This window comes from Oncorhynchus kisutch, linkage group LG6 (genome assembly GCF_002021735.2).
Source record: "Oncorhynchus kisutch isolate 150728-3 linkage group LG6, Okis_V2, whole genome shotgun sequence".
Lineage (NCBI taxonomy): Eukaryota > Metazoa > Chordata > Actinopteri > Salmoniformes > Salmonidae > Oncorhynchus > Oncorhynchus kisutch.
The window spans coordinates 65,668,046-65,694,912 of record NC_034179.2 but is presented as its reverse complement, the minus strand read 5'-3'; the positions used below and the strand labels follow the sequence as shown (position 1 = coordinate 65,694,912).

The following is a 26,867-nucleotide window of genomic DNA, read 5'->3' as shown; positions in this document are numbered from 1 at the left end:
CAGCAACCCTCACAAAGTATAAAAACATATTAACAATAAGTTACATAAAGAAACAAAACTACAAGCATACATAAACTTAAAGTAGAAATTTATATGTGACTAATCAGCAACAAGTTTAATGTGCATCCCCTATGATGGTTAGATGAGATGTTATAAATCCACACTCATTGTTTTCAGACAAGAATTACATTTGGAAAATTTGTACAAAATACGTTTTTATTCACGTTTGCAATATTATTTTTTCACTGTTTTTTCAAGTAGACAGGCAATGCAGTTCAGTTCAACACATGTACAAAAGGGAAATACAAAATGTAAATTATAAAAATAAAAAACAATAATTTATTATTTAAATATAATAAATAGACTGACAGGGTCCCACATGATTGTATTCATGTTTTATAAACTGGTAAGGGCGTAGCTTCTGAAATGAGTCTGGATGATCAGTACATCTGTGCTGCAAGGATATCCAATCTTTGCAGATGACGTTTCATCTCTTTCCTGATGAGCTCCCACGCCTGTGCACTGTAGTTCTGAAAAACACAGACATTTCTAATATTAGAGGGGTGACCTATCTTGGCAAAATAATGAACATATTGTCTTGAACAACAGAGTAGGACTGGTGCCAAATGTAAAGCTTCTCAGAGTAGGAGTGCTGATTTAGGATCAGTTTTGTCTTTTGGATCACTATAAACAAGGACAGAGGAGACCTGATACTAGATCAGCACTTCCCTGAGATTCTTGATACATATGGCCCCAGAACCCACTTTTGTTTTTAAATGAACACTGCTCAAGTTTAACCTAGCCTATTTTATATTCATTTGACTACATGCATTAAACATGTTGCCATATGAAACCAAACTCACCATTTTTCTCAGAACCTTAGTATTCAACTTCTTGAAGTACCGTTTCAGTCTCCTCTCAGGTTTCATGGCAGGTGATACCTGTTGGACAAAATTAAACAAAACATTAGCGTCATACAGATGTAGGATCTTCATTTGATCAATATTTTTTTTTCTTGCACGGCAGGAAATGGAACCTTAACATGTATTCAATGTTTGAAAAGGATTCTAAAGATTGTAATTTCCACTTTAAAATATCAAACTTGATTTGCCATAATGAAATATGAATCAAAGCTTACAATTTTTTTTCATAAATAATAATCCACAATAATGTACATTTCTCATTGCTGCAGTATTATTTATGTGACGTCGCAAAATGACTCAAAATCTGTAATTACCCATACACAGTAAGTTCGGAAAGTATTCAGACCCCTTCCCTTTTTCCAAATTTTGTTAAGTTACAGCCTTATTCTAAAATGGATTAAAGAAAAAGAATCCTCATCAATCTACACACAATATCCAATAATGACAATGCAAAAACATAAATACCTTATTTACATATGAATTCAGACCCTTTGCTTTGAGATTCAAAATTCAGCTCAGGTGCATCCTGTTTTCATTGATCATCCCGGAGATGTTTCTACACTTTGATTGGAGTCCACCCGAAGTAAAATCAACTGATTGAACATGATTTGGAAAGGCACAAACCTGTATATTTAAGGTCCTACAGTTGACAGTGCATGTCAGAGCAAAAACCAGGCCATGAAGTTGAGAAAATCGTCCGCAGAGCTCCGAGACAAGATTGTGTCGAGATACAGATCTGGGAAAGGGTACTTTGTAACCACCAAGACTTACTAGAGCTGGCCGCCAGGTCAAACTGAGCAATCAGGGGTAGAAGGGCCATTGTCAGGGAGGTGACCAAGAACCCGATGGTCACACTGACAGAGCTCCAGATTTCCTCTGTGGGTATGGGAAAACCATTGAGAAAGACAACCATCTCTGCAGTACTCCACCGATCAGGCCTTTATGGTAAAGTGGCCAGACGGAAGCCACTCCTCAGTAAAAGGCACATTGCAGCCCGCTTGGAGTTTGCCAAAAGGCACCTAAAGGACTTTCAGACCATGAGAAACAAGTGTCTCTATTTGGCCTGAATGCCAATCATCACATCTGGAGGAAACCTTGCACCATCCCTACAGTTAAGTATGGTGGTGGCAGCATCATGCTGTGGGGATGTTTTTCATTGGCAGGGACTGGGAGACTAGTCAGGATCGAGGGAAAGATGAACGGAGCAAAGTACAGAGACATCCTTGACGAAAAGCTGCTCCAGAGCGCTCAGGACCTCAGACTGGGGCAAAGGATCACCTTCCAACAGGACAACGACCCTAAGCATACAGCCAAGACAACACAGGAGTGGCTTCGGGACAAGTCTCTGAATGTCCTTGAGTGGCCCAGCCAGAGCGCGGACTTGACCTGATCGAACATCACTGGAGAGACCTGAAATAGCTGTGCAGCAACGCACCCTATCCAACCTGACAGATCTTGAGAGGATCTGCAGAGAAGAATGACAGAAATTCCCCAAATACAGACGTGCCAAGCTTGTAGCATGATACCCAATAAGACTCAAGGCTGTAATCACTGCCAAAGGTTCTTCAACAAAGTACTGAGTAAAGGGTCTGAATACTTATGTAAATGTGATATTTCAGTTTTTTATTGTTAATACATTTGCAAAAATGGCTAAAACACGGTTTTGCTTTGTCATTATTGGGTATTGTGTGTGGATTGATGAGGGAGGAAATCTATTTAAGCAATTTTAGAAAAAGCTGTAACGTAACAAAAATGTGGAACAAGTCAAGGGGTTGAATACTTTATATGCACTTTATACGTAGATTTTTCCAATTGTAGAGTTAGTAGGCTACACCTAAACCAGGGCACTCCAAACCTGTTCCTGGAGAACTACCTTCCTGTAGGTTTTCACTCCAACCCTAATCTACAACACCTGATTAATTAGGTGGTTGATAAACTGAATCAGGTTAGTTACAACTGGGGTTGGCGCGAAAACCTACAGGAAGGTAACTCTCCAAGAATGGGGTTGGAGAGCCCTGACCAAAACAGGGATTATACTTTAAATAGACCCGTTACTTACACAAGAATTAAGGTTCTCCAATTGGCGTTCTAGAATGTTGAGGAAATCGTCCAGGTTTTTCTTGTCCCAGGTGACAGATTTCATATTCCCATCAAACAGTTTTGTGATTTGATAGATGGTCTCTTTCAGGAATATGACTTTGTCCTCAAACTACACAGGAAGATATAAAAAGAAGATTAGAAACAGTATAGGCTTCCGTTATGGCATCAATATAACATTGGGTCAAGATCGCCATACCAAAGCATATCAGAACATGATAAGTCAAAATTCTAGTCTTTACCTCAGCATCATCTATGTGTCTGTAAAGTGATGTTGGGAAAAGGACTGGGGCATTCTGTTTTGTGATATCTCCTCCCTGGAAAACAATCAATATAGTATGTTAAGTCACGTGTCAAATACTTCAAGAGCAATCAAGACAGACATAAAGTATAGCTTATACTGCAAGTACAGTAGGCCTAATGTAGATAGCGTCTCTTGATCTAGCTGCCATTATAGCCTTAGAGCCCTTTTACTATGTACATTCAAATATAGGCTAACAGTTTTTCAACACAGATGCTAAACATGAAACACATTACGATTTTGCTTGGTTGGTTGTTTTGCTGTCCTTAATACATGCATTCAGTCTCCTCTTACAATGTGCTAATAACTCACCATCTGGTCCAGCAGGGAAAGGTATTCTGCGCTCAAGTGGCCGTAGTGGTGTCGGATCCAGTCACAGCAATGACACACGCTCTGCATACTGCAAATAATAAGAAAAATACAACTCCAGCTCTGCATTGTATACATTGTAAATAGCAGTTTGTTTCGCTGTTAGTTATCCAGATGAGTTTGAACATCTTGGCTGTGTTAAGTAGTTTTATGTGGAATTGGGAAAGGGAAAGCTGTATAGAGAAATTCCCCTGATCAACCTACCGGAGGCGGGAACTTTCATTTTCCAGACTAGCACATGTAGCACTTGGAATTCCATGCCTGCCCGGTCTCCTGGACGAACAAATCCATGTAAATCTATTCACATTCTCCTTGAAATCAGCTTTAAATTATAGTTGAACCACAAAATAAGATTATTCAATTTAGATATCGGCTAGACTATTACTATAGCGAGAATAGGCTATTCGCGAGCTTTGCTTTCAACTGCCAATAACTTCGCTTGAACCGATAGAAAAAAGTCTGATAACAAAATCGTCGAAGTCGAAATAAAACCCACACTTTTAAAGAAATTTAGTGGGTTTCGTTCAAAGTTAGTCCGAAATGTTGTTCCGTAGTCTTCTGCTGTTGCGCTTCAAATGAAAAGTGAATGGGAGACGTCAGCGTCAATACCCACATCTCTCAACTTTCATTTTCATGTAGACGTAACCAACTTTCACCCTACTTTTGTCTGCTGGTGATGCAACGTTGAAAAGCAACGATAACATGATTTGTTGGAACTTTCTATTTGTCGTTTTTATTACAAGGGGAAATGAAAAATAATATGTGACAATATTTCCTTGGTATAGGCTTCGATGTCAGGGATATTTTCCCTACAGAGTCAATCGTTTTTACAGGGCTATTCTACTGTGTGTGTGTGTGTGTGTGTGTGTGTGTGTGTGTGTGTGTGTGTGTGTGTGTGTGTGTGCGTGCGTGCGTGCGTGTGTGTTTGAGTCATAGTGTTCGGGACGTTTTTGAATGACTATGCAAGGTACAATCTTGGCATTGGTTTATTGCTCCTTTTTCTATGAAATATTTTGATTAATTCATAAAATACAAAGCCTGTTCAAATGTACAGATCATATATTGTAGGGAAGTGGTCACCAAAACTGTTTGCACAGTCCTGGAGACAAGCAGGAGGAGGTGCAGGCTTTTGTTTCAACCCAGTACGAACACACCTGTTCCATCAGGGTCTTGATAAGATGTAATAGGTGGTTTCATATTGAAATGTCATGTTATAGGCTAAAATTTCAGATGCAGCCTAATTATTCTGCTGCATTCATTCATAAAGGGTCTCAGAGTTGGAGTGCTGATCTAGCATCAGGACCCCCTCTGTCCATTCATTATAATCTATAAGGCAAAACTGATCCTAGATCAGCAATGCTACTCTCTGAGATGCTTTATAAATACGGGACTTGGTGTTATTTGATATAGCCTTAGTTTTAGGTCTTATGTATAAAATCTTTTTTTTCTATTGGGGACCATCCATGAATCATAAGAGGGACACTTGAAACGTGATACCAAAGAGTCCGAGAGAGATATTTCCCGTCACATATATCATCAATTTATTGCCTATAGTTTTACAAACATGGCAATAACAGTAGCAGAAGGGCTGCAGCCACAACACAGAACCACTGATAGAATCTTTGCTGTGTGGCGACGTCCAATGTGCTGAAGTGGCTGACATCTTCATGCGTTTTAGTGCTAGTAGTGATACCTGTTAATGGTGCTGAAACTTCTTCTTATGTCCCATGACACGTCTGCGGTGGACTCATTTTGGGGTTTTCCCAGCTGTTTTACACAAGTTGTGTGATGTCATCAGTTTCCCCTGAGTTTTCTCCCCAGTAATATTAGACACCTTTGGCTGACATATCGAATTGGGTAGGGAATATGTAGTTTGAAGAGTATTTGTACATTAGGAAGATGTTGCCAAGATATCATAATAGAATGTTGATGTCTAGCCGACATATAAACGATGTAGAACTGTAGAATTTAGAATGTGTAAGACGTCAATGAGCAAACAATGTCTAAACGGTATCTTCCCTATGTACAGTTGAAGTCGGAAGACTACATACACCTTAGCCAAAAACAATTCATTTAAGTTTTTCACAATTCCTAACATTTAATCCAAGTAAAAATTCCCTATCTTTAGTCTTTATTTTAAGAATGTGAAATATCAGAATAATAGTAGAGAGAATGATTTAGTTCAGCTTTTATTTCGTTCATCACATTTCCCGTGGGTAAGAAGTTTACATACACTCAATTAGTATTTGGTTGCATTGCCTTGCAATTGTTTAACTTGGGCAAATGTTTCGGGTAGCCTTCCACAAGCTTCCCACAATAAGTTGGGTGATTTCTGGCACATTCCTCCTGACAGAGCTGGTGTAACTGAGTCAGGTTTGAAGGCCTCCTTGCTCACACACGCTTTTACAGTTCTGCCCACAAATTTTCAATATGATTGAAGTCAGGGCTTTGTGAAGGCCACTTCAATACCTTGAATTTGTTGTCCTTAAAAGCCCTTTTCCCACAACCTTGGAAGTATTCTTGGTGTCATTGTAAATTTGGAAGACCCATTTGCGACCAAGCTTTAACTGATGTCTTGAAATGTTGCTTCAATATATTCACATCATTTTCCTGCCTCACGATGCCATCTATTGTGTGAAGTGCACCAGTCTCCTGCAGCAAAGCACCCCCACAATATGATGCTGCCACCCCTGTGCTTCACGGTTGGGATGGTGTTCTTCGGCTTGCAAACCTCCCCCTTTTTCCTCTAAACATAACGATGGTCATGATGGACAAACAGTTCTATTTTTGATTCATCAGACCAGAGGACATTTCTCCAAAAAGTATGATCTTTGTCCCCATGTGCAGTTACAAACAAGGTCCTTTGCTGTTGTTCTGGGATTGATTTGCACTTTTTGCATCAAAGTACGTTCATCTCTAGGAGACAGAACGCGTCTCCTTCCTGAGCGGTATGACTGCTGCATGTTCCCATGGTGTTTATACTTGCGTACTATTGTTTGCACAGATGAACGAGGTTACCTTCAGGCGTTTGGAAATTGCTCCCAAGGATGAACCAGACTTGTGGAGGTCTACATTTTTTTTTTTAGGTCTTGGCTGATTTCTTTTGATTTTCCCTTGATGTCAGGCAAAGAGACACTGAGATTGAAGGTAGGCCTTGAAGTACATCCACAGGTACACCTCCAATTGACTCAAATTATGTCAATTAGCCTATCAGAAGCTTCTAAAGCCATGACATCATTTTTTGGAAGTTTCTAAGCTGTTTAAAGTCAGTCAACTTTGTAAGTAAACTTCTGACCCACTGGAATTGTGATATAGTGAATTATATGTGAAATAATCTGTCTGTAAACAATTGTTGGAAAAATGACTTGTGTCATGCACAAAGTCGATGTTCTAACCGACTTGCCAAAACTGTAGTTTGTTAACAAGAAATGTGTGGAGTGGTTGAAAAACAAATCTTAGTGACTCCAACCTCAGTGAATGTAAACTTCTGACTTCAACTGAATACAGGATACATAGTGCATACCCACCAAGCACGGTGCTGTCTGGACCGACCTTCTTTCTTTGGTCAGAATTTTGGTTTGTTTGTTAATTTCAATGTCCATGGATAAATTTGGAGAGCACAGTTCAATAGAGAACAGCAGAGTACAATTCATTACAGTGGAGTGTAGTACAGTCCAGTTAATTTCAGTAGAGTGTACAGTACAGTACAGAAGAGTACAGTAGAGTACAGTTCATTACAGTACAGTGTACAGTACAGTAAAGTAAAGGAAAGTAACGTACAGTAGAGTACAGCACAGTAGAGTGTAGCCTACTTTACACGAATTTACTAAACTGTACTGTATTCTACTGAATTAAACTACACTGTACTGTACTGAATGAATATCTACTGTACTGTACTATCCTATACGTTATTGAACTCTACTGTGCTCTATTGTATTGAACTGTGCCATTCCATACTGTGCTGTTCAAACTTATAAAACATAGCCTAAATGTCTATGATTTCTTTAAGAATCTTCTTCAATAATGACACAATACCCCATAATGACAAAGCAAGGTTTCCAGAAAAGTTAGCAAATTTATAAAAAATAATTATTCTATCCACATACTGTCCATAATGTAAATATATCCCATCACACACACACACACACACACACACACATATATATAAGTAGTGTTTTCTTTGCATCAATTCGACCATGAAGGACTGATTCTGGCAGTCTCCCCTGAACACTTGATGTTGAGATGTGTCTGTTACTTGAACTCTGTGAAGCATTTATTTGGGCTGCAATTTCTGAAGCTGGTAATTCTAATGAACGTTTCCTCTTTAGCAGATATTACTCTATGTCTTCCTTTCCTGTGGCTGTCCTCACGAGAGCCAGTTTCATCATAGCGCTTTATGGTTTTTGCAGCTGCACTTGAAGAAACAATAAAAGTTCTAGAAATGTCCTGCATTGACTGACATTTATGTCTTAAAGTAATGATGGGCTGTCATTTCTCTTTGCTTATTTGAGCTGTTCCTGACAGAAATATGGACTTGGTATTTTAGCTAATTGTGCCATGTTCAGTATACCACCCCTACCTGGTCACAACACAACTGATTGGCTAAAACACATTTATAAGAAGGAAGGAAATTCCACAAATTCATTACAGTGGAGTGTACAGTAGAGTACAATTCATTACAGTGGAGTGTACAGTAGAGTACAGTTCATTACAGTACAGTGTACAGGACAGTACAATACAGTAGAGCACAGTAGAGGATAGTTCGCTACAGTACAGTGTACAGTACAGTAAAGTAAAGAATAATTCAGTACAGTAGAGTACTGCACAGTAGAGTGTAGCCTACTTTACTCTAATGTACTAAACTGTACTGTACTCTACTGAATTAACCTCTACTGTGCTGTACTGAATTAAACTCTACTGTAATATACTCTACTGAATTAACATATACTGTACTCTACTCTACTTAAATGTACTCTGCTGTGCTCTATTCACAGCGACAAACAGTGCATTCAACTAAGGTACAGTGCATTCGGAAAGTATTCATCCCCATTGACGTTTTCCAAACTTTGTTAAGTTACAGCCTATTTCTAAAATAGCTAAAAAATATATTTGTCAATCGAGACACAAAACCCAATAATGACAAAGCAAACACAGGTTTTTAGAAATGTTTGCAAATTCATAAAAAATAATAATTCTATCCACATACTGTCCATAATGTCAATACATCCCATCACACGCACACGCACGCGCACGCACATGCATAAACACACACACACACACACACACACACACACACACACACACACACACACACACACACACACACACACACACACACACACACACACACACATAAGTAGTGTTTTCGTTGCATCAATTCGACCATGAAGGACAGATTCAGGCAGTCTCCCCTGAACATGATGTTAAGATGTGTCTGTTACAAGAACTCTGAAGCATTTTTTTGGGCTGCAATTTCTGAAGCCTGTAAAACAAATTAACTTCTCCTCTGGAGCAGATGTAACCATTGGTCTTCGTGTGGCTGTCCTCATGAGAGCCAGTTTCCTCATAGCGCTTGATGGTTTTTGCAACTGCACTTGAAGAAATGTTCAAAGTTCTAGAAATTTCCCGCATTGACTGACATTCAATTCCCTCTTAGTGCAGTGATCCCCTTACTGGGATCAAAATCGACAACATCCGGTAAAGCTGGAGTGAAAAAATTGTAATATTAAACATTCTTGAAAATCAAGAAAATCAGAAATGGCAGGATTTGTTTTTTTTACCTTTGAAGATCTTCCTCTGTTTGCAATCCCAGATACACAACAAATGTTTTTTTTTGTTCGATAAAGTCCTTCTTTAAATCCCAAAAAAGTCAGTTTAGTTGGCGCGTTTGATTCAGTAATCCACCCATTCCACTCGTTCAACATGCAGACAAAGCAATCCCAAAAGTTACCAATAAACTTCGTCCAAACAAGTCAAACAACGTTTCTAATCAATCCTCAGGTACCCTAATATGTAAATAAACAATACAATTTAAGACGGAATGTAGTATGTTCAATACCGGATATAAATAACGAAGTGAGCGCTCTCATCCACACAAGACTACAGTCAAAATGAGAGCCACCTTGAAGCATAAAACATAAAAGCATAAAGCATAAAACCCATTCTAAAGGCTGTTGACATCTAGTGGAAGCCATAGGAACTGCAATCTGGAAGGAATTCCTTTGAATATCCCATAGACAAGCATTTGAATGGACTGTGACCTCAAAAAGAGAACTCTGGAAGGATTTTCCTCTGGTTTTTGCCTGCCATATCAGTTCTGTTACACTCACAGACATACTTTTAACAGTTTTAGAAACTTCAGAGTGTTTTCTATTCAATGCAATTATATGCATATCCTAGCTTCTGGGCCTGAGTAACAGGCAGTTTACTTTGGGCACGTCATTTATTCAAACTTCCGAACACTGCCCCCTAGCTCTAAGAGAAATGATGGACTGTCATTTCTCATTGTTTATTTGAGCTGTTCCTGCCGTAATATGGACTTGGTCTTTTCGCAAATAGTGCTTCTGTATACCACCCCTACCTTGTCACAAGACAAATGATTGGCTCAAACGCATAAAGAAGGAAAGAAATTCCACAAATTAACTTTTAACAGGGTACACCTGTTAATTGAAATGCATTCCAGGTGACTACCTCCTGAAGCTGGTTCAGAGAATTCCAAAAGTGTCATCAAGGCAAAGGGTGGATACTTTGAAGAATCTCAAATATAACATATATTTTGATTTCTTTAACACTTATTTGGTTACTACATGATTCCATATGTGTTATTTCATAGTGTTGATGTCTTCACTATTATTCTACAATGTAGAAAATAGTAAAAATAAAGAAAAACCCTGAGGTGTGTTCAAACTTTTGACTGGTACATTATATATATATACTCCGGACTCAGACATTGCTCTTCCTAATATTTCTATGTTTCTTATGTTCAATCTTTTACTTTTAGATTTGTGTGTATCGTTGTGTATTGTTAGATATTACTGCAGCGGTAGAGCTAGGACAACAAGCATTTCGCTACACCCATTAAAACATCTCCTAAATATGTGTATGGGATCAATTACAATTTATTTGATTAAAAAAGATTACAGCTGTAAAAAAAAAAATGAAGTTAAGTCTGAAAAAAATGTGTAAAATAATTTATTTAATCAAAATATATGTCATTATTACAATAACAAACATTTCCATAAAGAGTTGCAGTAATAAATACAATGGCCTTCTTAAATACAAAAATAAATATGCAAAAACATTGTTACATTAGGCTATGTATAGCCTAAATCAATCACATAATTATTCAGTATAAAAAATGATTTACTCCACAGAGTTGTGAACATTACTACACAATAAATAAATATGTTTAAAAAAACAAATAAGTAAACATGTAAATAAATATATATAAATAAATAATATCTACACAACACACACAACGCTCATTGCTACTTAATATTGTGTCTAGTCTTTGTAGGTGTGCCAGCACCACTGTCCTTATGTCTTCCCAGCCGCTTGCGCTGTATTCCTGCATAAATGAAATACTCTTGTCAAGATTTGAGAATAGACACATGTTGTATCATCACATAAATACATCCAGACTTGGTGAATGTACTCTCTTTGTAAGACAAATGGATCAACCTACCTCGCGTTTCAAGTAATGCTTCAGGATCTTGAAGTGAAGGCTCATCTTTTTGTTCACTCTGTTGACAGATTTTGATAGTCTAGTTTTCATAGCCTTTACCTGTTAGAACAAAATACAAATAATTAATTGAATATTATGATTTGTTTAACATGAACTACTTATATTCTAATAGGATAGGATAATGGTTTCCTTTTTGCATTAATATTAAAAACTTATTATGGCTGGGGGCAGTATTGAGTAGCTTGGATGAAAAACGTTCCCAGAGTTAACTGTCTGCTACTCAGGCCCAGTTGCTAATATATGCATATTATTTGTAGATTTGGATAGAAAACACTCTGAAGTTTCTAAAACTATTTGAATGATGTCTGTGAATATAACATAACTCATATGGCAGGCAAAAACCTGGGAAGAAATCCAACCAGGAAGTGGGAAATCTGAGGTTTGTAGTTTTTCGAATCATTGCCTATCGAATACACAGTGTCTATGGGGTCATATTGTACTTCCTAAGGCTTCCACTAGATGTCAACAGTCTTTAGAACCTTGATTGATGCTTCTATTGTGAAATGGGGGCGAATGAAAGAGGATTAAGTCAGGTTTGCCAGAGAGGCATGAGCTGACCACGCGCGTTCATGTGAGAGTTAGCTGGCGTTCCATTGCAATTCTACAGACAAAGGAATTCTCCGGTTGGAACATTATTGAAGATTTATGTTAAAAACATCCTAAAGATTGATTCTATACATCGTTTGACATGTTTCTACGGACTGCAACGGAACTTTTTGACTTTTCGTCTGTCTTGCGCATCATGAATTTGGATTACTGGGCTAAACGCGTGAACAAAAAGGAGGTATTTGGACATAAATGATGGACTTTATCGAACAAATCAAACATTTATTGTGGAACTGGAATTCATGGGAGTGCATTCTGATGAATATCATTAAAAATAAGTAAATATTTATAATACTATTTCTGACTTCTGTTGACTCCACGACATGGCGGATATCTGTATGGCTTGAATTTTTTGTCTGAGCGCTGTACTCAGATTATTGCATGGTGTGCATTTTCGGTAAAGCTTTTTTGAAATCTGACACAGCGGTTGCATTAAGGAGAAGTTTATCTAAAGTTCCATGTATTACACTTGTATAATTTTTATCAATGTTTATTATGAGTATTTCTGTAAATTGATGTGGCTCTCTGCAATATCCCCGGATGTTTTCGAACTACTAAACATAATGCGCCAATGTAATCCCTGATTTTTTATATATATATATGAACTTTATCGAACAAAACATGTATTGTGTAACATGAACATGGACTTCATTCCTATGAGTGTCATCTGATGAAGATCATCAAAGGTTAGTGATTCATTTGATCTCTATTTCTGCTTTTTGTGAATCCTCTCTGTGGCTGGAAAAATGGCTGAATTTTTCTGTGAGTTGGTGGTGACCTAACATAATCGTTTGTGGTGCTATCGTTGTAAAGCCTTTTTGAAAACAGACAATGTTGTGGGATTAACAAGAAGATTACCTTTAAAACGGAACAAGATACATGTATGTTTGAGGAATTTTAATTATGAGATTTCTGTTGATTTGAATTTGGCGCCCTGCGTTTTCACTGGCTGTTGTCATATCAATCCCTTTAACGGAATTGCAGCCCTAAGAAGTTTTTTTTTAACATTAATCCACTTGTCCATCAGACAAGGAGGTTACTGAAAATGCTGTGTTGTTACATAAAAAATAAAATGCATTATTATTCCCATACCATTATGAGAGAGAAACAGACATATTATGCTACCATCCGCCTATTGGCTACTTAGCTTATTCAAGACAGTCTCAAAATACAACACTGCCCCTTTAAGGAATACAGAAATCTCTGTACCCTGACTGGCTTTTCAAAGATGGCTAGAAATGCACACATTTTGTGGTCTTGTAGGAAGCAACCACTCCCCCATTTTTGACTAGACATTGTCTATAACTGGACTATTCACTCAATAACTAGCAAAGAATATGAACAATTGTACACAGGTGGTTACATGCAGCTCTTACGTCGGATATCAAAGCAAGTGCATTTTCCCCAGTTCAAAGTGAACGGCTCAGATCCATGTATGGCAATGGCTATTTGCAAATAGGTCTACTGCAGCTCTGATTGATTATGGTGCACTGGTCTGCATAGAGTATGGTCCTGAGTCGTGCCTGTCAATGCAATAGATTCCTACTCCAATGCTCTCTGCCTACAAGACAATCTCTTGCACAGTTGGTTTTCCCTACTAAGTCTTTCATAGTTTATTTTGTTTCGGTATGTTACAATGAAGTGGCTAATACTCCGTTTATTCGAGCATTCCCACATTAGAGCCAAACTTTGATAGTGGTAACTAAAGGGGGAAATTCTAGAAAGTTGAGTGATGTTCAATCTACTGCTTCTCTGCACAGGCTGATATTTATTCTGCTCAGAAGCCCGAGGGGAGTAGTTTAGCAAATTAACACTGGAGTGATAGATGAGCAGATGATGATGTGCAAGTAGAAATACTGGTGTGCAAAAGAGCAGAAAAGTACATACAAACAATATGGGGATGAGGTAGGTAGATCGGGTGGGCTATGTACAGATGGGCTATGTACAGCTGCAGCGATCGGTTAGCTGCTCAGATAGCTGATGTTTAAAGTTAGTGAGGGAAATGTAAGTCTCCAGCTTCAGCGATTTTTGCAATGCGTTACAGTCATTAGCAGCAGAGAACTGGAAGGAAAGGCTGCTAAAAGAGGTGTTGGCTTTGGGGACGACCAGTGAGATATACCTGCTGGAGCACGTGCTGCTGGAGGATGTTTTTACCGTGACCAGTAAGCTGAGATAAGGCGGAGCTTTACCTAGACTTATAGACTTAGACTTAGCATAGACTTATAGATGACCTGGAGCCAGTGGGTCTGGCGATGAATATGTAGCGAGGGCCAGCCAACTAGAGCATACAGGTCGCAGTGGTGGGTGGTGTAAGAGGCTTTGGTGACAAAACGGATGGCACTGTGATAGACTGTATCCAGTTTGAAAGAGAAAAAGAGTCAGCCTGAGAATTGATCCCTGTGGTACCACCATAGACACTGCTAAAGGTCCGGAAAACAGGCCCTCCGATTAGACACACTGAACTCTGTCTGAGAAGTAGTTGGTGAACCAGGCGAGGCAGTCATTTGAGAAACCAAGGCTGTTGAGTCTGCCGATAAGGATACAGTGATTGACAGAGTCGAAAGCTTTGGCCTTGTCGATGAAGACGGCTGCACAGTACTGTCTTTTATCGATGGTGGTTGTGATATTGTTTAGTACCTTGAGCGTGGCTGAAATGCACACATGACCAGCTCCGAAACCGGATTGCACTGTGGAGAAGGTACGGTTGGATTCGAAATGGTCAGTGATCTGTTCATTAACTTGCCTTTTGAAAACTTTAGAAAGGCTTTAGAAAGGCAGGGCAGGATGGATTTAGGTCTATAACAGCTTGGGTCTAGAGTGTCACCCCCTTTGAAGAGGGGGATGACCATGGCAGCTTTCCAATCTTCATGGATCTTGGACAATACGAAAGAGAGGTTGAACAGACTGGTAATGTGGGTTGCAACAATGGCAGCGGATAATTTTAGAAAGAGAGGGTACAGATTGTCTAGCCCAGCTGATTTGTACGGGTCCAGGTTTTGCAGCTCTTTCAGAACATCTGCTATCTGGATGTGGGTGAAGGAGATGCTGGGGAAGCTTGCGAAGTAGCTGCGGGGGGTGTGGAGCTGTTGTTCGGGGTTGGGGTAGCCAGGAGGAAAGCATGGCCAACCGTAGGGAAATGTTTATTGAAATTCACGATTATTGTGGATTTATCGGTGGTGACAGTGTTACAGTGGGGTGAGCAAGTATTTGATACACTGCTGATTTTGCAGGTTTTCCTACTTACAAAGCATGTAGATGTCTGTAATTTTTATCATAGGTACACTTCAACTGTGAGAGACGGAATCTAAAACAAAAATCCAGAAAATCACATTGTATAATTTTTAAGTAATTAATTTGCATTTTATTGCATGACATAAGTATTTGATCACCTACCAACCAGTAAGAATTCCGTCTCTCACAGACCTGTTAGTTTTCATTTAAGAAGCCCACCTGTTCTCCACTCATTACCTGTATTAACTGCACCTGTTTGTACTTGTTACCTGTATAAAAGACACCTGTCCACACACTCAATCAAACAGACTCCAACCTCTTCACAATGGCCAAGACCAAAGAGCTGTGTAAGGACATCAGGGTTAAATTGTAGACCTGCACAAGGCTGGGATGGGCTACAGGACAATATGCAATCAGCTTGGTGAGAAGGCAAGAACTGTTGGCGCAATTATTCGAAAATGGAAGAAGTTCAAGATGACGGTCAATCGCCCTCGGTCTGGGGCTCTATGCAAGATCTCACCTCGTGGGGCATCAATGACCATGAGGAAGGTGAGGGATCAGACCAGAACTACACTGCAGGACCTGGTCAATGACCTGAAGAGAGCTGGGACCACAGTCTCAAAGAAAACCATTAGTAACACACCACGCCGTCATGGATTAAAATCCTGCAGCGCATGCAAGGTCCCCCTGCTCAAGCCAGTGCATGTCCAGGCCCATCTGAAGTTTGCCAATGACCATCTGGAAGATCCAGAGGAGGAATGGGAGAAGGTCATGTGGTCTGATGAGACAAAAATAGATCTTTTTGGTCTAAACTCCACTCGCCGTGTTTGGAGGAAGAAGAAGGATGAGTACAACCCCAAGAACACCATCCCAACTGTGAAGCATGGAAGTGGAAACATCATTCTTTGGGGATGCTTTTCTGCAAAGGGGACAGGATGACTGCACCGTATTGAGGGGAGGATGGATGGGGCCATGTATCGCGAGATCTTGGACAACAATCTCCTTCCCTCAGTAAGAGCATTGAAGATGGGTCGTGCCTGGGTCTTCCAGCATGACAACGACCCGAAACACACAGCCAGGGCAACTAATGAGTGGCTCCGTAAGAAGCATCTCAAGGTCCTGGAGTGGCCTAGCCAGTCTCCAGACCTGAACCCAATAGAAAATCTTTGGAGGGAGCTGAAAGTCCGTATTGCCCAGCGACAGCCCCGAAACCTGAAGGATCTGGAGAAGGTCTGTATAGAGGAGTGGGCCAAAATCCCTGCTGCAGTGTGTGCAAACCTGGTCAAGAACTACAGGAAACATATGATCTCTGTAATTGCAAACAAAGGTTTCTGTACCAAATATTAAGTTCTGCTTTTCTTTGTAAGTAGGGAAACCTGCAAAATCGGCAGTGTATCAAATACTTCTTCTCCCCACTGTACCCTATCCTCAGTGCAGTGGGCAGCTGGGATGAGGTGCTCTTATTCTCCATGGACTTTACAGTGTCCCAAAACGTTTTGAAGTTAGAGCTACAGGATGCAAATTTCTGTTTGAAAAAGCTAGCCTTTGCTTTCCTGACTGACTGCATGTATTGGTACCTGATTTCTCTGAAAAGTTGCATATCGCGGGGACTATTCAATGCTAGTGCAGTCCGCCACAGGATGTTTTTGTGCTGGTCAAGGGCAGTCAGGTCTGGAGTGAACCAAGGGCTATATCTGTTCTTAGTTCTACATTTTTTTAAAGGGGCACAATTATTTAAGATGGTGAGGAAATTGCTTTTAAAGAATGACCAGGCATCCTCGACTGACAGGATAAGGTCTATATCCTACCTGGATATCCGGGCCAAGTCGATTAGAAAGGCCTGCTCGCAGAAGGGTTTTAGGGAGCATTTGACAGTGATGAGGGGTGGTCGTTTCACCGCGGATCCATAGCGAATGCTGGCAATGAGGCAGCGATCGCTGAGATCCTGATTGAGAACAGCAGAGGTATTTGTATTTGTATTTGGAGGGCAAGTTGGTCAGGATAATATCAACGAGGGTGCCCATGTTTGCGGATTTAGGGTTGTACCTGGTGGATTCCTTGATAATTTGTGTGAGATTGAGGGCATCTAGTTTAGATTGTAGGGCTGCCGAGGTGTTAATCATATCCCAGTTTTGGTCACCTAGCAGATCAAACTCTGAAGCTAGATGTGGTGCAATCATTTCACATATGGTGTCCAGGGCACAACTGGGAGCCGAGGGGAGTCTATAACAGGTGGCAACAGTGAGAGACTTATTTCTGGAGAGAATCATTTTAAAAATTAGAAGCTCAAACTGTTTGGGCATAGACCTGGAAAGTGTGACAGAACTTTTCAGGCAATCTCTGCAGTAGATTGCAATGCCTCCCCCTTTGGCAGTTCTATCTTGATGGAAAATGTTGTAGTTGGGGATGGAAATCTCATAATTTTTGGTGGACTTCCTTAGCCAGGATTCAGACACAGAAAGGACATCAGGGTTGGTGGAGTGTGCTAAAGCAGTGAGTAAAACAAACTTAGGAAGGAGGCTTCTGATGTTAACATGTACGAAACCAAGGTTACAGAAGTCAACTAATGAGAGTGTCTGGGGATACGCAGGTCCTGGGTTAACCTCCACATCACCCGATGAACAGAGGAGGAGTAGGATGAGGGTACAGCTAAAGGCTATCAAAACTGGTCGTCTAGTGCGTTGGGGACAGAGAATAAAAGGAGCAGATTTTGGGGCGTGACAGAATAGATTCAGGGCATAATTTACCGACAGGGGTATTCATGAGTATTCATGAGTGTGATTAAAAAAGATCCTCCTTTCTTCTCTTACAACATTGTTTAAACATGTACAGTCCTCACCATATGGATTTGGGTCAACTGGGTGAAAGGTGGGTCCTCCAGAGGTGCCTGTCCTACATTGTAGATACAATCTCCTCCTCCTCCAGTCCGGTGTTGCTCCTTAGCTAGTCCAAGTATGTGTTCTCTGGCCTTCCCCTTCTGCTGACACCGTTGTTTTTTTTGTCTCTTTTTCCATTTTGTCTTTCCATGTCTTTGGTCACTCTGACAGAGCTCCAGACATACAGGTGTTTAATACAATGGACAGACTGAATAAATTAACATCCACAATGTCAAGTTGGAGCTAAAAGTTCCTGGTCCCCCAAATTATCCTCTACTCCTCACTCATATCAAATCAAATGTAGACCGCATTATCTGCCAAGAGAATTCTCTTCGATTATAATCACAGCCGTATATATCCCCCCCCAAGCAGACACATCGATGGCTCTGAACGAACTTTATTTAACTCTCTGCAAACTGGAAACAATTTATCCGGAGGCTGCATTCATTGTAGCTGGGGATTTTAACAAGGCTAATCTGAAAACAAGACTCCCTCAATTTTATCAGCATATCGATTGCACAACCAGGGGTGGAAAGACCTTGGATCATTGTTACTCTAACTTCCGCGACGCATATAAGGCCCTGCCCCGCCCCCCTTTCGGAAAAGCTGACCACGACTCCATTTTGTTGATCCCTGCCTACAGACAGAAACTAAAACAAGAGGCTCCCACGCTGAGGTCTGTCCAACGCTGGTCCGACCAAGCTGACTCCACACTCCAAGACTGCTTCCATCACGTGGACTGGGAGATGTTTCGTATTGCGTCAGATAACAACATTGACGAATACGCTGATTCGGTGTGCGAGTTCATTGGAACGTGCGTTGAAGATGTCGTTCCCATAGCAACGATTATAAAAATTCCCTACTCAGAAACCGTGGATTGATGGCAGCATTCGTGTGAAACTGAAAGCGCGAACCACTGCTTTTAATCAGGGCAAGGTGTCTGGTAACATGACCGAATACAAACAGTGCAGCTATTCCCTCCGCAAGGCTATCAAACAAGCTAAGCGCCAGTACAGAGACAAAGTAGAATCTCAATTCAACGGCTCAGACACAAGAGGCATGTGGCAGGGTCTACAGTCAATCACGGACTACAGGAAGAAATCCAGCCCAGTCACGGACCAGGATGTCTTGCTCCCAGGCAGACTAAATAACTTTTTTGCCCGCTTTGAGGACAATACTGTGCCACTGACACGGCCTGCAACGAAAACATGCGGTCTCTCCTTCACTGCAGCCGAGGTGAGTAAGACATTTAAACGTGTTAACCCTCGCAAGGCTGCAGGCCCAGACGGCATCCCCAGCCGCGCCCTCAGAGCATGCGCAGACCAGCTGGCCGGTGTGTTCACGGACATATTCAATCAATCCCTATACCAGTCTGCTGTTCCCACATGCTTCAAGAGGGCCACCATTGTTCCTGTTCCCAAGAAAGCTAAGGTAACTGAGCTAAACGACTACCGCCCCGTAGCACTCACATCCGTCATCATGAAGTGCTTTGAGAGACTAGTCAAGGACCATATCACCTCCACACTACCTGACACCCTAGACCCACTCCAATTTGCTTACCGCCCAAATAGGTCCACAGACGATGCAATCTCAACCACACTGCACACTGCCCTAACCCATCTGGACAAGAGGAATACCTATGTGAGAATGCTGTTCATCGACTACAGCTCGGCATTCAACACCATAGTACCCTCCAAGCTCGTCATCAAGCTCGAGACCCTGGGTCTCGACCCCGCCCTGTGCAACTGGGTACTGGACTTCCTGACGGGCCGCCCCCAGGTGGTGAGGGTAGGCAACAACATCTCCACCCCTCTGATCCTCAACACTGGGGCCCCACAAGGGTGCGTTCTGAGCCCTCTCCTGTACTCCCTGTTTACCCACGACTGCGTGGCCACGCACGCCTCCAACTCAATCATCAAGTTTGCGGACGACACAACAGTGGTAGGCTTGATTACCAACAACGACGAGACGGCCTACAGGGAGGAGGTGAGGGCCCTCGGAGTGTGGTGTCAGGAAAATAACCTCACACTCAACGTCAACAAAACTAAGGAGATGATTGTGGACTTCAGGAAACAGCAGAGGGAACACCCCCCTATCCACATCGATGGAACAGTAGTGGAGAGGGTAGCAAGTTTTAAGTTCCTTGGCATACACATCACAGACAAACTGAATTGGTCCACTCACACAGACAGCATCGTGAAGAAGGCGCAGCAGCGCCTCTTCAACCTCAGGAGGCTGAAGAAATTCGGCTTGTCACCAAAAGCACTCACAAACTTCTACAGATGCACAATCGAGAGCATCCTGGCGGGGTGTATCACCGCCTGGTATGGCAACTGCACCGCCCTCAACCGTAAGGCTATCCAGAGGGTAGTGAGGTCTGCACAACGCATCACCGGGGGCGAACTACCTGCCCTCCAGGACACCTACACCACCCGATGCTACAGGAAGGCCATAAAGATCATCAAGGACATCAACCACCCGAGCCACTGCCTGTTCACCCCGCTGTCATCCAGAAGGCGAGGTCAGTACAGGTGCATCAAAGCTGGGACCGAGAGACTGAAAAACAGCTTCTATCTCAAGGCCATCAGACTGTTAAACAGCCACCACTAACATTGAGTGGCTGCTGCCAACACACTGTCAATGACACTGACTCAACTCCAGCCACTTTAATAATGGGAATTGATGGGAAATTATGTAAATATATCACTAGCCACTTTAAACAATGCTACCTTATATAATGTTACTTACCCTACATTATTCATCTCATATGCATATGTATATACTGTACTCTATATCATCGACTGCATCCTTATGTAATATATGTATCACTAGCCACTTTAACTATGCCACTTTGTTTACATACTCATCTCATATGTTATACTGTACTCGATATCATCTACTGTATCTTGCCTATGCTGCTTTGTACCATCACTCATTCATATATCCTTATGTACATATTCCTTATCCCCTTACACTGTGTATAAGACAGTAGTTTTTTGGGAATTGTTAGTTAGATTACTTGTTCGTTATTACTGCATTGTCGGAACTAGAAGCACAAGCATTTCGCTACACTCGCATTAACATCTGCTAACCATGTGTATGTGACAAATAAAATTTGATTTGATTTGATATCTCCCCATACCCTTCAGCCCACTACGACAGTGTAATTACCACACAAAAACAAACAGGGAAAGTAAAAAGAACAGCAACCCTCACAAAGTACAAAAACACATTAAAAATAAATCACGAAAAGACACAGAACTGCAATCATACATGAACTTAAAGTAGAAATTATAATGTGACTGATCAGCAACAAGTTTAATGTGAATCCCCTCTGATGGTTAGATAAGATATTATAAATTCACTCATTGGTTTCAGACAAGAACGAAATTTGGACAATTTATACAAAATACGTTTTTATTCACATTTTCAATATTATTTTTAAACAGTTTTTTTAAGTAGACAGGCAATACAGTTCAGTTCAACACATGTACAAAAGGGAAATACGAAATATAAATTATAAATTATAAAAATAAAAAAACAATAATTTATTGACTTAAATATGATAAATAGACTGACAGGGTCCCACATGATTGTATTCATGTTTTATAAACTGGTAAGGGCGTAGCTTCTGAAATGAGTCTGGATGATCAGTACATCTGTCCTGCAAGGATATCCAATCTTTGCAGATGACGTTTCGTCTCTTTCCTGATGAGCTCCCACGCCTGTGCACTGTAGTTCTGAAAAACACAGAACATTTGAAATATTAGTGGGGTGAACTTTCTTGGCAAAATAATGACCATATTGTCTTGAACAACAAAGAATAGACTGGTGCCGTATGTGTTAATCTTCTCAGAGTAGGAGTGCTGATTTAGGATCAGTTTTGTCTTTTAGATCACTATAGATAAGGACTGAGGAGACCTGATACAAGATCAGCATTTCTGAGATGTTTGATACATATGTCCCCAGAACACTGCCCTTGTTTAGCCAAGCCTAGTTTATATTCATGATTACATGTATTAAACACGTTTCCATACGAAACCAAACTCACCATTTTTCTCAGAACCTTCCTATTCAACTTCTTGAAGTAGTGTTTCAGTCTCCTCTCAGGTTTCATGGCAGGTGATACCTGTTGGACAAAATTAAACAAAACATTAGCGTAATAGGATCTTCATTTTAGCTTTTTTTTCAGAGTATTGGAAACTTAATGTGTATTCAATGTTTGAAAAGGATTCTAAAGATTGTAATTTACACTTTAAAATATCAAACTTGCTTTGCCATAATGAAAAATGCATCAAAGCATACAAAAAATGTCTACTAATTATAATCCACAATAATTTACATTTCTCATTGCTGCAATATTATTTATGTGATGTCGCAAACTGGCTCAAAATCTGTAATAACCCATATCCAGTGCGTTTGGAAAGTATTCAGACCAATTCCCTTTTTCCAAATGTTGTTAAGTTACAGCCTTATTCTAAAATGGATTTAAGAAAAAAATCCTCATCAATCTACACACAATATCCAATAATGATGATTCAAAAACAGAAACACCTTATTTACAAATTAATTTAGACCCTTTGCTATGAGACTCAAAAGTCAGCTCAGGTGCATCCTGTTTTCATTGATCATCCTTGAGATGTTTCTACACTTATATTGGACTCCACCTGAAGTAAAATCAACTGATTGGACATAATTTGGAAAGGCACAAACATGTATATTTAAGGTCCTACAGTTGACAGTGCATGTCAGAGCAAAAACCAGGTCATGAAGTTGAGGAAATTGTCCGTAGAGCTCCGAGACAAGATTGTGTCGAGGCAGAGATCTGGGAAAGGGTACAAAAATATTTCTGCAGCATTGAAGGTCCTCAAGAAAACAGTGGCCTCCATCATTCTTAAATGGAAAAACTTTGTAACCTCCAAGACTCTTCCTAGAGCTAGCCACCCGGTCAAACTGAGCAATTGGGGGAGAAAGGCCTTGGTCAGGGAGGTGATGGTCACTCTGACAGAGCTCCAGATTTCCTCTGTGGGGATGGGAGAGCCTTCCAGAAAGACAACCATCTCTGCAGTACTCCATCAATCAGGCCTTTAAGATAAAGTGCCCAGACGGAAACTACTCCTCAGTAAAAGGCACATTGCAGCCCACTTGGAGTTTGCCAAAAGGCACCTAAAGGACTCTCAGACCATGAGAAACAAGTGTCTCTGGTCTTATGAAACCTATTTGGCCTGAATGCCAAGCATCACATCTGGAGGAAACCTTGCACCATCACTACGGTTAAGCATAGTGGTGGCAGCATCATGCTGTGGATGTTTTTCATTGGCAGGGACTGTGAGACTCGTCAAGATCGAGGGAAAGATGAACAGAGCAAAGTACAGAGTCAACCGAGATGAAAAACTGCAAGAGCGCTCAGGACCTCAGACTGGGGCGAAGGTTCACCTTCCAACAGGACAAAGCCTAGGAGTGGCTTCGGGCCAAGTCTCTGAATGTCCTTGAGTGGCCCAGCCAGAGCCCGGACTTGACCTGATCGAACACCACTGGAGAGACCTGAAAATTGCTGTGCAGCGACGCTCCTTATCCAACCTGACAGATCTTGAGAGGATCTGCAAAGAAGAATTGCAGAAACTCCCCAAATACAGATGTGCCAAGCTTGTAGCATGATATCCAATAAGACTCAAGGCTGTAATCACTGCCAACGGTGCTTCAACAAAGTACTGAGTAAATGGTCTGAATACTTATGTAAATATGATACTTCAGTTTTTTATTGTTAATACAGTTGCAAAAATTTCTAAAACACGGTTTTTGCTTTATCATTATGGAATATTGTGTGTAGATTGATGAGGGGGAACATCTATTTAATCAATTTTAGAAAAAGGCTGTAACGTAACAAAATGTGGGAAAAGTCAAGGGGTTGAATACTTTATACGTAGACTTTTCCACTTGTAGAGTTAGTAGGCTACACCTAAACCAGGGCACTCCAAACCTGTTCCTGGAGAACTACCTTCCTGTAGGTTTTCACTCCAACCCTAATCTATCACACCTATTTAATTAGGTGGTCATAAACTGAATCAGGTTAGTTACAACTCGGGTTGGAGCGAAAACATACAGGAAGGTAACTCTCCGTGAAATGGTTTGGAGAGCCCTGACCAAAACAGGGATTATACTTTAAATAGACCCGTTACTTACACAGGAATTAAGGTTCTCCAATTGGCGTTCTAGAATGTTGAGGAAATCGTCCAGGTTTTTCTTGTCCCAGGTGACAGATTTCATATTCCCATCAAACAGTTTTGTGATTTGATAGATGGTCTCTTTCAGGAATCTGACTTTGTCCTCAAACTACCCAGGAAGATATAAAAAGAAGATTAGAAACAGTATAGGCTTCTGTTATGCCATCAATATAACATTGGGGCAAGACCACCATTCCAAAGCATATCAGAACATGATAAGTCAAAATTCTAGCCTTTACCTCGGCATCATCTATGTGTCTGTAAAGTGATGTTGGGAAAAGGACAGGGGCATTCTGCTTTGTGATATCTCCTCCCTGGAAAACAATCAATATAGTATGTTAAGTCATGAGTCAAATACTTCAAGAGCAATCAAGACAGACATCAAGTATAGCTTATACTGCAAGTACAGTAGGCCTAATGTAGCTGTCATTATAGCATTAGAGACCTTTTACTATGTATATTCAAATATAAGCTAACAGTTTTCTAACATAGATGCTAAACATGAAACGTATGACTATTTTACTTGGTTGGTTGTTTTTGCTGTCCTTAATACATGCATTCATTCTCCTCTTACAATGTGCTGATAACTCACCATCTGGTCCAGCAGGGAAAGGTATTCTGCGCTCAAGTGACCGTAGTGGTGTCGGATCCAGTCACAGCAATGACACACGCTCTGCATACTGCAAATAATAAGAAAAATGCACGTCCAACTCTGTATTGTATACATTGTAAATAGCAGTTTGTTTCGCTGTTAGTTATCCAGATGAGTTTGAACATCTTGGCTGTGTTAAGTAGTTTTATGTGGAATTGGGAAAGGGAAAGCTGTATAGAGAATTTCCCCTGATCAACCTACCGGAGGCGGGAACTTTCATTTTCCAGACTAGCACATGTAGCACTTGGAATTCCATGCCTGCTCCGTCTCCTGGACGAACAAATCCAAGTAAATCTATACACATTCTCCTTGAAAGCAGCTTTAAATTATAGTTGAACCACAAGAAAATATTATTCCATTTAGATACCGGCTAGGCTATTACTATAGCGAGTAAAGGCTATTCGCGAGCTTTGCTTTCAACTGCTAATAACTTCGCGTGAACCGAGGAAAAAAGTCTGATAACAAATCGTCGGAGTCGAAATAAAACCCACACTTCTTAAGAAATGTAGCATTATAATACATTCATTTTGTGGGTTTCGTTAAAAGTTAGTCCGACATATTGTTCCGTTGTCTTCTGCTGTTGCGCTACAAATGAAAAGTGAATGGGGACGTCAGCGTCAATACCCCCATCTCTCAACTTTCATTTTCACAACGACGTCACCAACTTTCACCCTACTGTTGACTGCTGGTGATGCAACGTTGACAAGCAACGACAACATGATTTGTTGGAACTTTCTATTTGTCGTTTTTTTTACAAGGGTAAAATGAAAAAAAAAAAATGTGCCAATAGTTCCCTGGTATAGGCTACGATAACAAGGATATTTTCCCTGCAGAGTCACTCGTTTTGACAGGGCTGTGTGTGTGTGTGTGTGTGTGTGTGTGTGTGTGTGTGTGTGTGTGTGTGTGTGTGTGTGTGTGTGTGTGTGTGTGTGTGTGTGTGTGTGTGTGTGTGTGTGTGTGTGTGTGTGTCATTGTGTGTGTCATTGTGTTGTGTACGTTTTTGAATGACTATACAAGGTCAGATCTTGGCAATGGTTTATTGGTCATTTTTATATATAATATTGGGATTAATTCATAAAATACAAAGCCTGTTCAACTGGAAAGATCATATATTGTAGGGAAGTGGTCACCAAAACTGTTTGCACAGTCCTGGAGACAAGCAGGAGGAGGTGCAGGCTTTTTGTTCCAACCCAGTACAAACACACCTGTTCCTTCAGGGTCTTGATACAATTTCATAGGTGGTTTCACATTTAAATGTCATGTTATAGGCTAAAATGTCAGATGTAGAGTAATTATTCTGCTGAATTTATTCATAAAGCGTCTCAGAGTAGGACTGCTGATCTAGGATCTGGACCCCTTCTGTCCATTCATTATAATCTATAAGGCGAAACTGATCCTAGATCAGCAATGCTACTCTCTGAGACGTTTTATAAATACGGGCCTTGGTGTTATTTGATATAGCCTTAGTGTGGACCTTATGTATAAAATATTTTTTTTCTATTGGGGACCAGCCATGAGGATGAATCATAAGAGTGACACTTGAAATGTAATACCAAAGAGTCAGAGAGCTATATTTCCCATCATATATATAATCAATTTATTGCCTATAGTTTTACAAGCATGGCAATAACAGTAGCAAAAGGGCTGCAGCCACAACACAGAACCACTGATAGAATCTTTGCTGTGTGGCGACGTCCAATGTGCTGAAGTGGCTGATGTCTTCATGCGTTTTAGTGCTAGTAGTGATACCTGTTAATGGTGCTGAAACTTCTTCTTATGTCCCATGACACATCTGCGGTGGACGCATTTTGGGGTTTTCCCAGCTGTTTTACACTAGTTGTGTG

At 40.6% G+C, this 26,867-nt stretch overlaps 1 protein-coding gene across 5 annotated transcripts; it reads right to left on the bottom strand.

The window, feature by feature from the left end:
• Positions 1 to 203: 203 nt before the first annotated feature.
• LOC109893218 (interferon a3) lies at positions 204 to 25,642 on the bottom strand. Of its 5 annotated transcripts, none has more exons than XM_020486333.2 (6): positions 3,895 to 4,253; positions 3,634 to 3,721; positions 3,263 to 3,337; positions 2,983 to 3,132; positions 864 to 941; positions 204 to 530 (listed from the first exon to the last, which is right to left on the bottom strand). In XM_020486333.2, exons 2-6 carry the CDS (start codon positions 3,718 to 3,720, stop codon positions 441 to 443), a joined length of 480 nt encoding a protein of 159 aa, XP_020341922.2. In that variant the 5' UTR covers position 3,721; positions 3,895 to 4,253; the 3' UTR covers positions 204 to 440. The 5 variants fall into 5 exon arrangements, with proteins under 5 accessions (XP_020341922.2, XP_020341921.2, XP_031683057.1 ...); XM_031827197.1 differs by lacking the exons at positions 864 to 941; positions 2,983 to 3,132; positions 3,263 to 3,337; positions 3,634 to 3,721; positions 3,895 to 4,253 and adding exons at positions 22,199 to 22,276; positions 24,331 to 24,480; positions 24,611 to 24,685; positions 24,964 to 25,051; positions 25,225 to 25,642 and having other exon boundaries at positions 253 to 530; XM_031827196.1 differs by lacking the exons at positions 204 to 530; positions 864 to 941; positions 2,983 to 3,132; ... (1 more) ...; positions 3,634 to 3,721; positions 3,895 to 4,253 and adding exons at positions 21,551 to 21,887; positions 22,199 to 22,276; positions 24,331 to 24,480; ... (1 more) ...; positions 24,964 to 25,051; positions 25,225 to 25,642.
• Positions 25,643 to 26,867: the final 1,225 nt, after the last annotated feature.